General features: G+C 38.8%; 1 protein-coding gene across 1 annotated transcript in view; it reads left to right on the forward strand.

Moving 5' to 3' along the window:
• Nucleotides 1-4,770: 4,770 nt before the first annotated feature.
• kdrl (kinase insert domain receptor like) overlaps nucleotides 4,771-12,502 on the forward strand; it is a 38,993-nt gene continuing 31,261 nt past the window's right edge. The window contains exons 1-10 of the mRNA XM_056770414.1: nucleotides 4,771-4,880; nucleotides 5,047-5,140; nucleotides 5,571-5,668; nucleotides 7,229-7,425; nucleotides 9,613-9,740; nucleotides 10,817-10,973; nucleotides 11,134-11,270; nucleotides 11,520-11,691; nucleotides 11,776-11,893; nucleotides 12,196-12,365. Of these exons, the coding sequence (XP_056626392.1) occupies nucleotides 4,771-4,880; nucleotides 5,047-5,140; nucleotides 5,571-5,668; nucleotides 7,229-7,425; nucleotides 9,613-9,740; nucleotides 10,817-10,973; nucleotides 11,134-11,270; nucleotides 11,520-11,691; nucleotides 11,776-11,893; nucleotides 12,196-12,365 (1,381 nt within the window). The remainder of the gene's footprint in view (nucleotides 4,881-5,046; nucleotides 5,141-5,570; nucleotides 5,669-7,228; nucleotides 7,426-9,612; nucleotides 9,741-10,816; nucleotides 10,974-11,133; nucleotides 11,271-11,519; nucleotides 11,692-11,775; nucleotides 11,894-12,195; nucleotides 12,366-12,502) is intronic.

A 12,502-nucleotide genomic window follows, 5' to 3' on the forward strand; every position in this document is an offset into this window, starting at 1 on the left:
CTTTTACTGTGAAAGTAGGCTATGCTGTTGACACTTGGCTGCTTGGTGGTTGAATCTCCTCATAAACAATATGGATAGTTAAAGTTGTATGTCATTGTTCATTGTGTCATAGCGGTTGTGCAGTGCAGACACAGGTCTTCTTCCTGCTGTCCAAACAAACAACACTGTGATCCAAACATAGGAAACACTGACTTTCTGGGTCTTCAAGCTTTGTCTGTAAGGTCTCCTAGTAGATTTACTTCACTGTCCTGATGGCGAGCGTGGGAAAGACGCATGAAGGAAGCGGATGGAGAGGCAGGAGGCACCCTGGAATTGTTCTGGCCAGTAAAGGTCACGGAAACGTGACACGCTACCTGAGTAAAGACTCCTTCCCGAGACTTCTTGCGCTACTGCAAATATGTGCTATCCACCCCACCTCAAGACAATGGTCGAGCGGAAGAGCATGCAGTTATATTTACTGTCAAGGGTGTATGGTTAAGCCATTAGTCATATAAATAGGGCATTTAGAAATGCTTTTGCAGGCGTCTGGTGGAGTGCATTGAGTTCAAGATGCCTGTATCATACATTTTTTAAATTTTGTTGAATTGGTTGAAATTATTAAATTGAAAGGTAATCACTGTGTCTTTTTTTTTACTACGGATCATATAACTTTTAGAATTTCATCAAATGGGAACTTATTTCACAAGAACTATGAGATGAGTCAAAGGCACCGGACACAGTCAGGTGATCTGAAGTTTGGACATTTAGAGAAGTGAAACATCTCTTGATTGTTACCGGCCTTTATTTGGTTATTAGTTATTTTAAAGAAGAAAGAACGAGGGGGAATTAATGTCTGTTCTTGTACTCAATAATACTACTTTGTAAAGAGAAAGTGATATAAGACATCTTGAAATAATTCAGATATCGCCCGGGGCAGTGTTTTGAAATTTTCCTGCATGGGCCATTTAAAGGTAAAAAATAGTCCAGGAATTTTACACATCTGAGATCCCTCTGCATTGCATTAGTTTCCAGTCCTCACCGAATACATGGCCCGTGCCCAACTCTATACACTTGCTGCTTTAATGTCATAATATTACAGTAACGCAAGCTTTGATTTTTGTCTCAATTCTCTTGTTTGTACACTCAAGAAAGGTTGTGTTTCACATTTTCAACCACAGTTCTTTTTAGCCGATCGTGAACCTATTTACAGTTCAGTGTCTATTAGATTTAACCTCCATAATATGAGCTTTTTTGGATTACATTCCTTTTTCCAAGCTCAGAAGGAATGCCAGTGCAGGAGCGGTGTAGGTTGGGAGGAATACAGTAGATAGGGGTCAGCCAAGTGCAATCCAAGCTCATGCACTCATTCTGGAGGTTCTTTCTTTCTGCTGTTCATTGTACAATTCCAAGGGTTATATCCAGTCAAAATCCATCTGAGCTCCATCACTTATTGCAAGGGCTTATGAAATGTATTTACTGTAGGGAGACTCTTTATAGATTTATCATTCTCCACAGTTTTATATAAGCAGTAAAACATGACCAAAATGACCACTGAACAGATGTTGTTTGTTTAACTTGTGAAGTTATTTCATTTTTGGTTGTATTTGGAGGGTGGGGTGGGGACAAAGTCCAATGCAGGAATTAAAAAATCTGCATTCTCTGTTGCTGTTGTCTTAACCTTGCTGCATGGCAGGGAGCAGTGCTTGTAGCAATAAGAGAACACTTCAATGACTGAGAATACTGGCAAAGTAGCAACTTTTTGACCTATGGGTTTACGCTTGTTAATTTGTTTTACTGTTGTTTGTGTGACAGTCTGGATCAACAGACTAGCCAAATATCAAGAAATAGATGCAGCACAAGGCAGAATAACCACTGTCGTCTGACTACAGGAGCAGGAGGATTAGAAAATGTGCTACCAGACTTGCAAATGATTTGAGTTTATTACACTGCTTGAGTACTTGATTTGTTATTAAGACTGGACAATTCCTTTCCCAAACAGAGACTGGTCAGTAGCTGTGCTTACTCTCCTTAAGCCTTTAACCTTTAACTGAGCCACTGTATCACACTGAGCCATCTCTATGCCCTATACGAAACAGGAATATATACTGGAAAATATAAGTATTTATATTGGAACCAAGTGCTTATATTTTTCAATGTATGAAAAATGACTATTCATAATGTATTATTCAATATATTTTAATTTTGTGATATTATAACAATGTACTATTCTATATATGTATATATATATTGACAGTTAATATATAGGAAAATATTCCTTTGCGTACATGACAGCACCCATAAAGCTGATCATTACATTTGTTTGTGCACCATGTACATAGGCATATACTGTAAGTGTCAGTCTTGCCAGTTTACATGTATTTTAAGGATTAAGTGCCCACAAGGGTGCATTGTCTACTTTTGAGAAAGACAGGAAAGAAATAAAGAGAGAACGGTCGCTCACGGCCATCGCTGCTGTTTTGATCCCGTGTCCATGGACATGGTTACTATTGTTGGCCTTTTCTAAATTTTCTTTTATCAAGGATCCTACATTGCAAAATTACAATAGCTGTAGCAAGGTTAAATGATTAGCAATGAATGTCTATTGTCTATGCCTTAAAAAGATTCCTCCTGCCCTCTCCTCAGAGACGGCGTTACTGGTACCAGTCCATCACATGGTGAACGGGAAGCACAGGCAGTCTTGTACCAGCCACAGTGCAGGGAATTCCGCGTATTATGGCCAAGCCTTACTGGGCAGTGACAGGATTTCCTGTAAAAGACAGTACACAAGTAAATTGAATCACATAAAAAAGCATTCAAAAGAGATCAATGACATATTATGATTGCCTAACTGTTGTTGGTCCACACAAACGCTCGGCAGAATGATGCTGATGTTATTTATAGCCTCTTAACATTAAAATGTCCATGGAATCAATTTGGTTTGATTTAGATGCTCTCCCAAATAACAAAGCTCTTACTCAACATCTTTTAGAAAGTCATATCTTACTGTTTGCATGGTTATTGGGCTTAGTAGGAAACCAAAGTTACGACATGATATGTCTTTTATTTGGTCCCTAAAGAGTCAGAGGCTAATTATGCAAGATATGACATCCCACGATGCACCAGCATCGCGTTTTTCATGCTTCCATGGTTGTCTTTAATTTTTAATAGGCTTTAATGGAAACCAGGTCCTAGGCCCCATGGAGCACCACAACAAGCCTCATTTTTGGCATTTTTCAGTCTCCGAACCGCTGGAATGCAGTACACAGCTGTCGGAGAAGGGGGCGAGGTGCCGTGCTGAGGTCAGCACTGGGCAGACATCAGGGGCAGGTGGGGGGCTGTGGGAACACGTGGGTGTATGGGATATAGACGAGGGCTTTATGAGAAAGTTCTCTTCTTATGTGGGCCGCCGAGGGCCCCCGCTGAACAAGGCAGCTGTGAAGACATCAGGCAGAGTTGTTGGGTTTTATAGGATGTGATTCTTCTCCCGTGATTGCATGCAGTCATACATCTGTGAACAGCTTTTTGAGGAAAAGGAAGAAAAGATCAGAGCGCATGTGTATGTCAGTAAGAGGTCGTTCTCAAACGTAAAGAGTTTTTGTCAGACTTAAACTTCTGTGTAAACACATTTCAAAGCAGAAGCAAGAGCCAGATTTCCTCTGACTAATGTCTCTCATTCAGTAAAAGTACCTTCTTGAAACTCTGATGTAATACAACGGTGTTTTAAAAACACCTTGCTTCAATTTTCCAGAAATTTAGGATGAAACATGTGGACCAAATATAGAGCTAATGACCACTTCATGATGTATTGTGTTGATCTGAGATTTGAGATGGCTCTGTAGAATGTTACTTGTCTTCTTCACATTTGGTTTTGAGTAAAGCTTTGTTGGTATGGCATGAAAATACCCACATCAGAGCATTTTCTTCATCTCAAATGCATGGAAAATTGAATTTCAATAAATCAAAATGGCCAAAATATCTACAGAGCAATCTGATTATATTTGTAAAAAACAAAGAAGAAAAAAGTCTTATTCAGTTACAGAATTTTACATATATTTTTCTTTCTTAAACTTATGGTTTACCCAAAAATCGCCTCATGTCATTTGGATTCCTGTATTACTTCCTTTCTTCTGCAGAACACAAAATAACATATTTAGAAAAATCTTGGAACCAAACAACTTTTGTCAGACAGTTTTGTGTGTCTCCAATAAAAGTGAATAGGTACCCCCATTGTTCGGTTACGAACATTCATCAAAATATATTCTTTTGTGTTCTGCAACAGAGAAAAAGTCATACAGGTTTGAAATGACAGGAGATTTATTTTTATTTTTGGTGATCACTTTAAGGGATGCTGGTGTTCTTTAAGTGAAAATCTCTGGCAACATCTGTTCAATTTAACTAACCTCACAATATAAAACAACAATGATGTGGTAACTAAGAGCAAGTTCATATTAAGTGGCTGTGTTGGCGCCACTTAATATGAACACAGATGGGTTTTTAACAATTGTGGAGAAAGGAAACCAAAGAAACCATCTCTTTTGTAAGATGCTGATAATGACTGCATGAGTCAGTGAGCGTGAACATGTCTGTTCTTTATTTGTGAATGTGTTGTTATGTGAGAACAGGAGTAATTTGTTTGTGAATGAACATTTTTTCCTGATGACTGTTAGGAGTTCCCCCAAAACAAAAGAATTCTAAATCTAAATCAACCTTCTGCATTGCAACACAAATACCCTGTTTCAATCCCAGAACACAAGCTGGTGTGGGAGTCAGTTCAAAAGAAGGAAATCGCTTATGAGACGACTGTCACCCGTTCTGAGCAGCCGAAGGAACGAGAGCACTTCCTGTGCAGAGCGTGCACAGGACTCCCATCATCAGTTTCACCTGGCACCAGACCTTCACGAGTAACAATAGCACGCAGCTGAGATCTCAAGAGATCAGAGTTACATGAAACTCTTCACCAGAGTATAACACACAGTGTTATGTAAAGCACAGAAAAAGGTTGCAGTGATGGATCTGACGGATGTTTGTGGCAGTTGGACTCATCTGGGTCCGTCTTGCTCTCCCTAGTTACGACCAGTCGACCACACGTGGTGACAGAGGTGACCCCTCTGCAGGGGGGGCACAGCTGCGCTTCTGGCCGTCATCCTGTAATGTAGAACATGTACACACATTTGCGTACGATCGTGCCATTTCCACATCACTGCCAGCTTAAACCTGTCCAGCAATGGCTAGACTGAGCTGGAAAAGTTTGTTGCGGAAATTTCTCAATCAGAATATGTGAATCATACTGTACCATTCTCATAAATGTTGCAATTGCTCAGGGACCACTGGATTTGGTCTGTCTGACCGCAGTTTAGCCCTGTGGTTGTATTATCACTCTGTGTAGTACTTTGGGTCTTGATAGAACGAACTTACAATTAGTTTCCCATGAAGTTGTAATGCTTCATAGCAACTTGCTTTGCATCATGTCTGGTTAGGACACAGCGGTATGAATGCTGTAGGTTTGACCACATTGTATGAATGATGGATGTGATAGCAATGTGTCTATGAAATACTGATGGTTTATTGTGTTGTATTTTTGTTTTCTTCAGTGCCGGCCTGAAGGATTTCATCCGACTGATCCACAGCTGATTCCAGCTGGAGATACACATCTTCAGCATGTTGGTGGCTCCCTTACACTCATCTGCAGGTATGTGTCCATTTGGCCATTGTTCTGTCCGATGACGGACTGCATCTTAAGCAATGTTGAGATGTTAGTCAACACCCATCCTCAGAATAGGTTAAAGAATGATGAGAAATGTGATGGGTTTCAATAGTTTCTCCTAAATAACAAGGTTAAATGGAGAACAAAATGAGACTTAAGTCTGCTGAAAGGTTAAAGTAGGATAGTTCAACCAAATATGAAAATTCTCTCATTATTTCTGTCGTTCCAATATTTCTGTTGTTTCATGTATATAACTCTTTCTATATGACTCTTTCTTCTGTGCAACACAAAATAAGTTATGTCAAGAAACCTCAGTGGTTTTGACTTCATTTAATGGAAGTCAAAGGAAGTCAGTGTTTGGTTACCAACATTCTTCAGAATATCTTCTTTTGTGTTCTGCAGTGAAAAAACGTCATTGATTGGATGGTGAGTAAATGTTGAAAGAATGTTCAGTTTTGGGGTCAACTATCCATTCTGTTTCATGAGCTGTGAGAAAGCAACTTCTAGGCAACCAAGATTTCCTCAGATTCCTCTGAAAACAGCTTTCCTCTGTGACCTTGAGCACGTCGGCACCCAATGCATCCTTGGTCTTTTTGGAAACATACACATTGGTTAAGCTTTAAGAGCGTAGTGTATGATGTTGCAGTCACGCCAGGAATGCTTAACTAATATAACACTTCCCTACAAGGCCATGTGAGCAAAAAGCTGATACTGTCTTTGGCTCTGGAAGAGATTTGAGCCTGAAGTTGCATGACCCATCAGTCTGAAGTTAGCAGCGGTGGTATGTGAGATATGTCTGATTCTCCGCTGGGATCCTTTTAATGCGCCCTTCTGACAAATAAACACTGTGTGAAATGTGACGTTTGACCACATCGTCCAGTAAATACCTGTTCCCGTGTGAAAGACAGACTTTTCAGATAACACATGATTAACCAAACACATTTCAAACATGTTAAAATAAACATGGCTGAATATCCTGGGAGTATGGATGAGGAATCCATGATATTCTCAGTGTAAACAAACTGTCATTCAGGACCAACTCTTGAAACTTTTAAGACAAGTGTGATCGAGAGCGACAGGAGTTTGTTTTAATTTGGTCCTTCGTAGAAGAAACACTTCAACAAGACGGGGCAAAATCAGTGTAAAATTCTAAAGTTACATTTGCTATGTCGGGAGAAGCTATTCCGGGTAGTATGATAAGTCCTGAGCGAGCCAAGGAAAAACATCTGCTGTTAATTTGATTTGATATCTTTAAGGGTTATGTTTGTAAACTCACAATAGCCTAAAAAGTGTGTTTATGTGTGGTCTAATTTTCCTGATTTTTGTTTTCGGGGTTTTTAATATATGTAATGAGTAGCAAAAAAATCAAAAGCTATTTGTGTACATGTGTCACTGCACGTCCAACATGTGCTCAACGTGTAACATGTGGCCAGGTTTGGCTCAACATACTACAGAGGCACAAAATACGTTCCAGACTTTAAATAAGTCATATGTGTGTTTGCCTATGATGAATTTTAGTTAATGCTTATTTATTTATTGTATTAGGGGATCGACCCAGCTGCACTGGAGCTTGGCTTCGAGAAACGTGTCATCGGTACACATTGAGCCATGTGTGGAGCAGATGCACAAACACTGCAGCAAACTGGTCATACGCAACCTGACGCACACTGACACTGGCTCCTACAGCTGTAGTCACCAAAAGTCTAAAGAACATCAGGTTTCCACTTATGTTTATGTCAAAGGTAAGACGATATACATTGTCAAAAGATTTTATAATAAGCATGAAGTTAAGATGACTGCAAATGTGTTCATTGCTAAAAACATTATTAATAATAATATATTATGTTTTATATAAAATCAATACAATGGACCGATTTCTGGTCTGAGCTGGTTTATGTCGATTTGGTGCTGCTTTGGCAGGTGAACCAGCATTGCCATGATGTTAATCATCAATAGATGCTGTTCTACCAGCTACAGAAAGGCAAAATTGCGTTATTAGGGAGGCTCGCTGACGAAACAGGAAATATTTTTCAATTAAAAAAAATGTTAGTTTACATATTACGACTCATGGTTGGACAAATGGACAAACCCTACCATTGGGTTTAAGTTGTGCTGGGTTGTTTCAACCCCTAGTGCGGTCAAAAATTGACATTTCCATTTTAGTTTAAACCAATGGTTGGGTTCGTCCATATTTTACCCATCGTTTCTTCAGAATCTACTTGTCCTTTCCTATTATAATGTCTTCCAAAACTCATTGTTCTTTTATGAGAGATTTTTCTTTCATTGGTTGTCAGTGGTCATTGTTTGGCATACAATAAAGAGCAACGAACAGCAAAGTCTGCTGCATAAAAGTTTTTGACGTCTAATGGACCGGTCCCCTCTGGACCAGAGAGTTCCATACCATTTTGTTTTTAGTTAATTGCCAGAACAGCGGCCTGCAGTTACTAATAAGAAATCTGAGCTCACGCTTTGTGTAAAACAGAACCTGGAATAGCGCCAAAACTTTTTTAAAGACAAAAAAGAAAAAATAATGAGACGTTCCACCTCATTGAAACTACAACAGAGCCATAAACCTGCCAGCCGGGCAATGGAGATTGAATGAGAGGGTTTTGAATCAAAGGAAACTGTATGTGCATGACAGAACTTTGCAGTCTGAGAGAGACAGGCAACAATAAAAAAAAGAATTATAAAATAGTTTACCCTGAACTGTGCAGTCCTTATGTACTTAAAGGGACAGTTCGCCCAATAATTACAATTCTGTCATCATTTACCCTCAAGCATTCTTCCAAATATCTTTCTCTGTGTCCATCAAAACATAACATTTTACAGAATTGGAACAACTCGAGGATGAGTAAATGACAAATTGTAATTTTTGGGCGAACTGTTCCTTAAATCCTCATACTGCAATTTTTCCTGTAAAACTTAATAGACATTCCCATTGGAGGAATCTATATTTCTCTACTTTCCAAACAACAAATGATCATAGTGACCATGTCTGTCGAGCAGATTTATAAACAAATCATTCTGTTCTCACAGTTATTACAAATATTGACTAATAGTGGTCCGTTTCTCACACAAACCCATTGAGGTGCTTCAGAAGGTTCGGTTAATATTCTACATGCTTTGTATGTAATGTTATTATGTCCTGTGTATAAATTCCTCAATTTCTTTCTTCAGTTACATGATAGAAATAAGCACATGCTTAGAGGAATTGCATCTTTGGGTGAAAAGTTCATGTAAACCGCATGTCTTTATGGTGCTTGATTGTACTGAAAGCCTGGTTGGTGATTATTTCCTGTTTGGGCAGTCTTCCTGTTCCTTACGACAACTGTTAAAGCGTTTAACCACTTAAACAAATTTAGCAGTGTAGCATTTCATGAATGTCCCGCTTTGTGGATTGCCTTTAATTGTCTTAGCTTACTTAAGTCATGAACTTGACAGCGAAGCTCACCAAGCCTTCGGCTCAATTGCTGTTTTTTTAAGTGGGATGCAGCAAACTATAGCAAGTTTTGTGCCTGTTTTGTACCTGATAGTCCCCTGGTTCAGTGATTCCACTGTTTATCCTAGATATGCTTCTTAAAGATATGTATTTCATTACACTTATACTGTTAGCACGTAAGGTATTGTTTGTATTATCACGCTAATCTCACAGCGTACAGTAACAGCCTCCTGCAGCCAACCTGTTTCTGTTACTGTAACCAGCAGTTTGTGTGGCAGTTTGGTGTTTAAAGAGTAAAAGGATCAGGGTTTGTCTGGAAGTCTGCCTGTAGTCTCATAAAGTATCAAATATTGAATATATTTGTTGTGATTGAATAGTACAAAAGAACAAAATCACAATATAACTTTTTTATTGTTTAACTATTTATTATTGTTATCATTATTATTATTTTGTGTTTACTGTATTGCTTGGTTGACATTTTCAATCACAGATCACAATCACCCGTTTGTGGAGGAATACGTTGGCTCTGCGCTCACAATTTTTGTGAATCGGCACGAAAAGTTTTTTGTGGTCCCCTGCAGAACAACATACCCAAACCAACATGTCACCCTTGAGACTGTGAGTACTGTAATATCAGTGACGAGATTTTTATTTTTTACATATTTACATGAAATGCATGGTCTTGTGTGGTTGAGAATAACGTTTTAAATACTTTCTGTGCCTCTAAGGACTTGTTGATATGACAAATGGAGGATATGTTTAGCATGATCGGAAAATGAGAAATACCTTGGGCCATGGGCGTTTCTGAGTTTCTCACACCCATTAAAGGTTTAAGAATGTGGATAAAGATATAGTTAGAGACAGTGTGGCATAAGCTCAGGGAAGCTTGAGGAGGCCTAAGGAGTCGCTCTGTCTGCTTCCTCTACGGGCAGGATGTACTTTTGTTTTTTCCCTCAGAATAGAATCCAAAGCTATAAATAAAACACCTTTACACATCATGTCCAAGATATACAGGTTGCAAAAAAACTGGCCACCGATAAGCACAAAAAGATTAGTATAGTTGAGGAACTGCAATGTTTTTTGACTATGTGTACCGACCTCAGATCTCATTTCAGTTATAAAAGTGTAGCTTACATATTTATACCCAGACCACATTTGGTAATTTTGAATTACTTATATAGGCTTTAGTTTCTTTCTTGTAAGATCAGTTCACTTTAAAGTTGACACAGAGCAGTTAAACTCATCTTATGAACTGCTCATGGTCATAGTGAAAACAGTAGATGTTATTTCCTCAATACTACACTGGTATACCATTGATCATTTTCACAAGGTCACTGGACATGCAGTAGATCTAAAGTCATTTCTCACAGTTCTTTGCTATGAATATACACTTCTCTAAACCAGATGGCACAGATAGTTGTTTGACCTTCCTGCTATTGGAAGATCCGTGGCGTTCGTCCTTCCTGTATCCTTCCTTCCCTTCTTTTCTAGCAGAGCACTTGGCCTCAGAACAAACAAAAGAACTAAGATGTATATGACTCAACTTTGAGCAAATTATATGATATAGTCCGCCAATTTGAACTCAATACTTCATGGCCTACTAATGATGGACTCTAAAACTATTTTGTTTCTTATTTGTCGTGAAAGAGAGAAATGTTACTATTATTGTTCTTTCTCTTCTCTTGTCAATTAAGATGAATCCTACAGTCTACACAAAAAGCGAAGTGGAGTGGGATCCAAAAAGAGGTTTCAGGATCTCATTGGGCCCTTTCGACAACTACCCGCTCATTACGTGTGTCACAAGTGTGGACAACAGGCAGTTTTCATCAAACTACATCCTGTTTAGAATAAGTGAGTCTTTTCTGTTGCTAAAAGGCAAAATTAAAAGGTGTTTACTGAACACTGAGATCAAAGCCCAGTCAAGCAATTCATTTATTGAAATATGTCATTGAAAGTTTTGCCAGCTGGTAAAATTTCCAAAAATGATCTTTTCTTGTTTATCTGTGCTTAGCTTCGGAAATAAAGAATGTCCGCATCGAACCAGAACGTCCAAAAGTTCTGGTCGGTGATACCCTTGTCCTCAATTGCTCTGGAGAGACCACCTTCAATGGCATAATAGGTTTTGAGTGGCAATTCAACAAAGGCCCGGTGAGTTATGGTGCCCTGGCTCACTTTGATCTAAAAGCAATATTTTATGCTCAGGCTATATATTTGGTTCCCCCATATAAAAAGTTGTTTCAGACCAACATGTTTCCATTGTTTCCATACTATTATGCTGGTGGTCTAGTTGGTGTTTCGCCATCAAACACTGGTGGTCTGTTTGTGGAATTTCGGTGCCCGGTTTACGTTGCTGGTATAAACTGTGAACATACTGTGAACTTCCTGTTTTTGTTTTAGTTAAATCGCACTCTTCAAAAGAAGGAGACAAGACAACCGCCTGCGGAAATAATCATTATGACCGGAGCAATAATCATATCTAATGTGACCATGGAGGACAAGGGCACTTATGTGTGCATGGCAACGATTGAGGACAAAAAGATGCAGGCTGTGTCTAAAGTCACAGTATACGGTGAGGATGTAACCGCTGCATAGATTAATCTTACTTTTGTACAGCATGAGTGTGTTGTTCACTGGAATCTGTTTGTCCCTACAGAGCATCCTTTCCTTAATGTGACCCATAATAGACGCAAATTCATCACTGTTGTGGAAGGCAGAAAGGTGCATTTTGAACCACGGGTTAATGCCTTGCCTCCACCAGACAGAGTGAGATGGTAAATTTATATGTTTATTCTTATATTTTTCTTTGACTCTAAAATCCAAAACGGATATGAGAGATAAGGAATGGGGGACATGGTGAACTATTAAAGGAAAATTTTATACAAAATATTAAAACCGTGTGATTTTTCTCACACTTTTATGTTGTTCCATACCTACATGCAGTTATTGTGTTCTCAACAAAAAAATATGAATGCTATTACGGTACTCCACAAGACTTGATGTTTGAACCCCTTAACAATTTGACTTGCCTGAATAGGTTTTATTGTCCTTATTTATGTATTTTTGCTGTGTACAGGTATAAAGATGGAGTTGCCATTTCTGAGAATTCCACATGCTATGAGACTTCAGGCTACCAACTCATCATTAAAGAAGTGAGGCAGAAGGATGCGGGGATCTTCACTATCTCACTCTCAAACCAAGAGAAGGGACTTCATAGAAACCTTAGCTACAAGCTAGAAGTCAGAGGTACATCAAATGTAGTGTATGTGTAGTATAAACTGCACATCTGCTGTTAAGTCTTGAGGGGACAGTTCACCCCAAAAATTTAAACTCTGACACCATTTACTCACACTTAAATTATTTCAAACCTGTATACAATTCTT

Source organism: Triplophysa dalaica, chromosome 16 (assembly GCF_015846415.1).
Source record: "Triplophysa dalaica isolate WHDGS20190420 chromosome 16, ASM1584641v1, whole genome shotgun sequence".
In the NCBI taxonomy this organism is placed as follows: domain Eukaryota; kingdom Metazoa; phylum Chordata; class Actinopteri; order Cypriniformes; family Nemacheilidae; genus Triplophysa; species Triplophysa dalaica.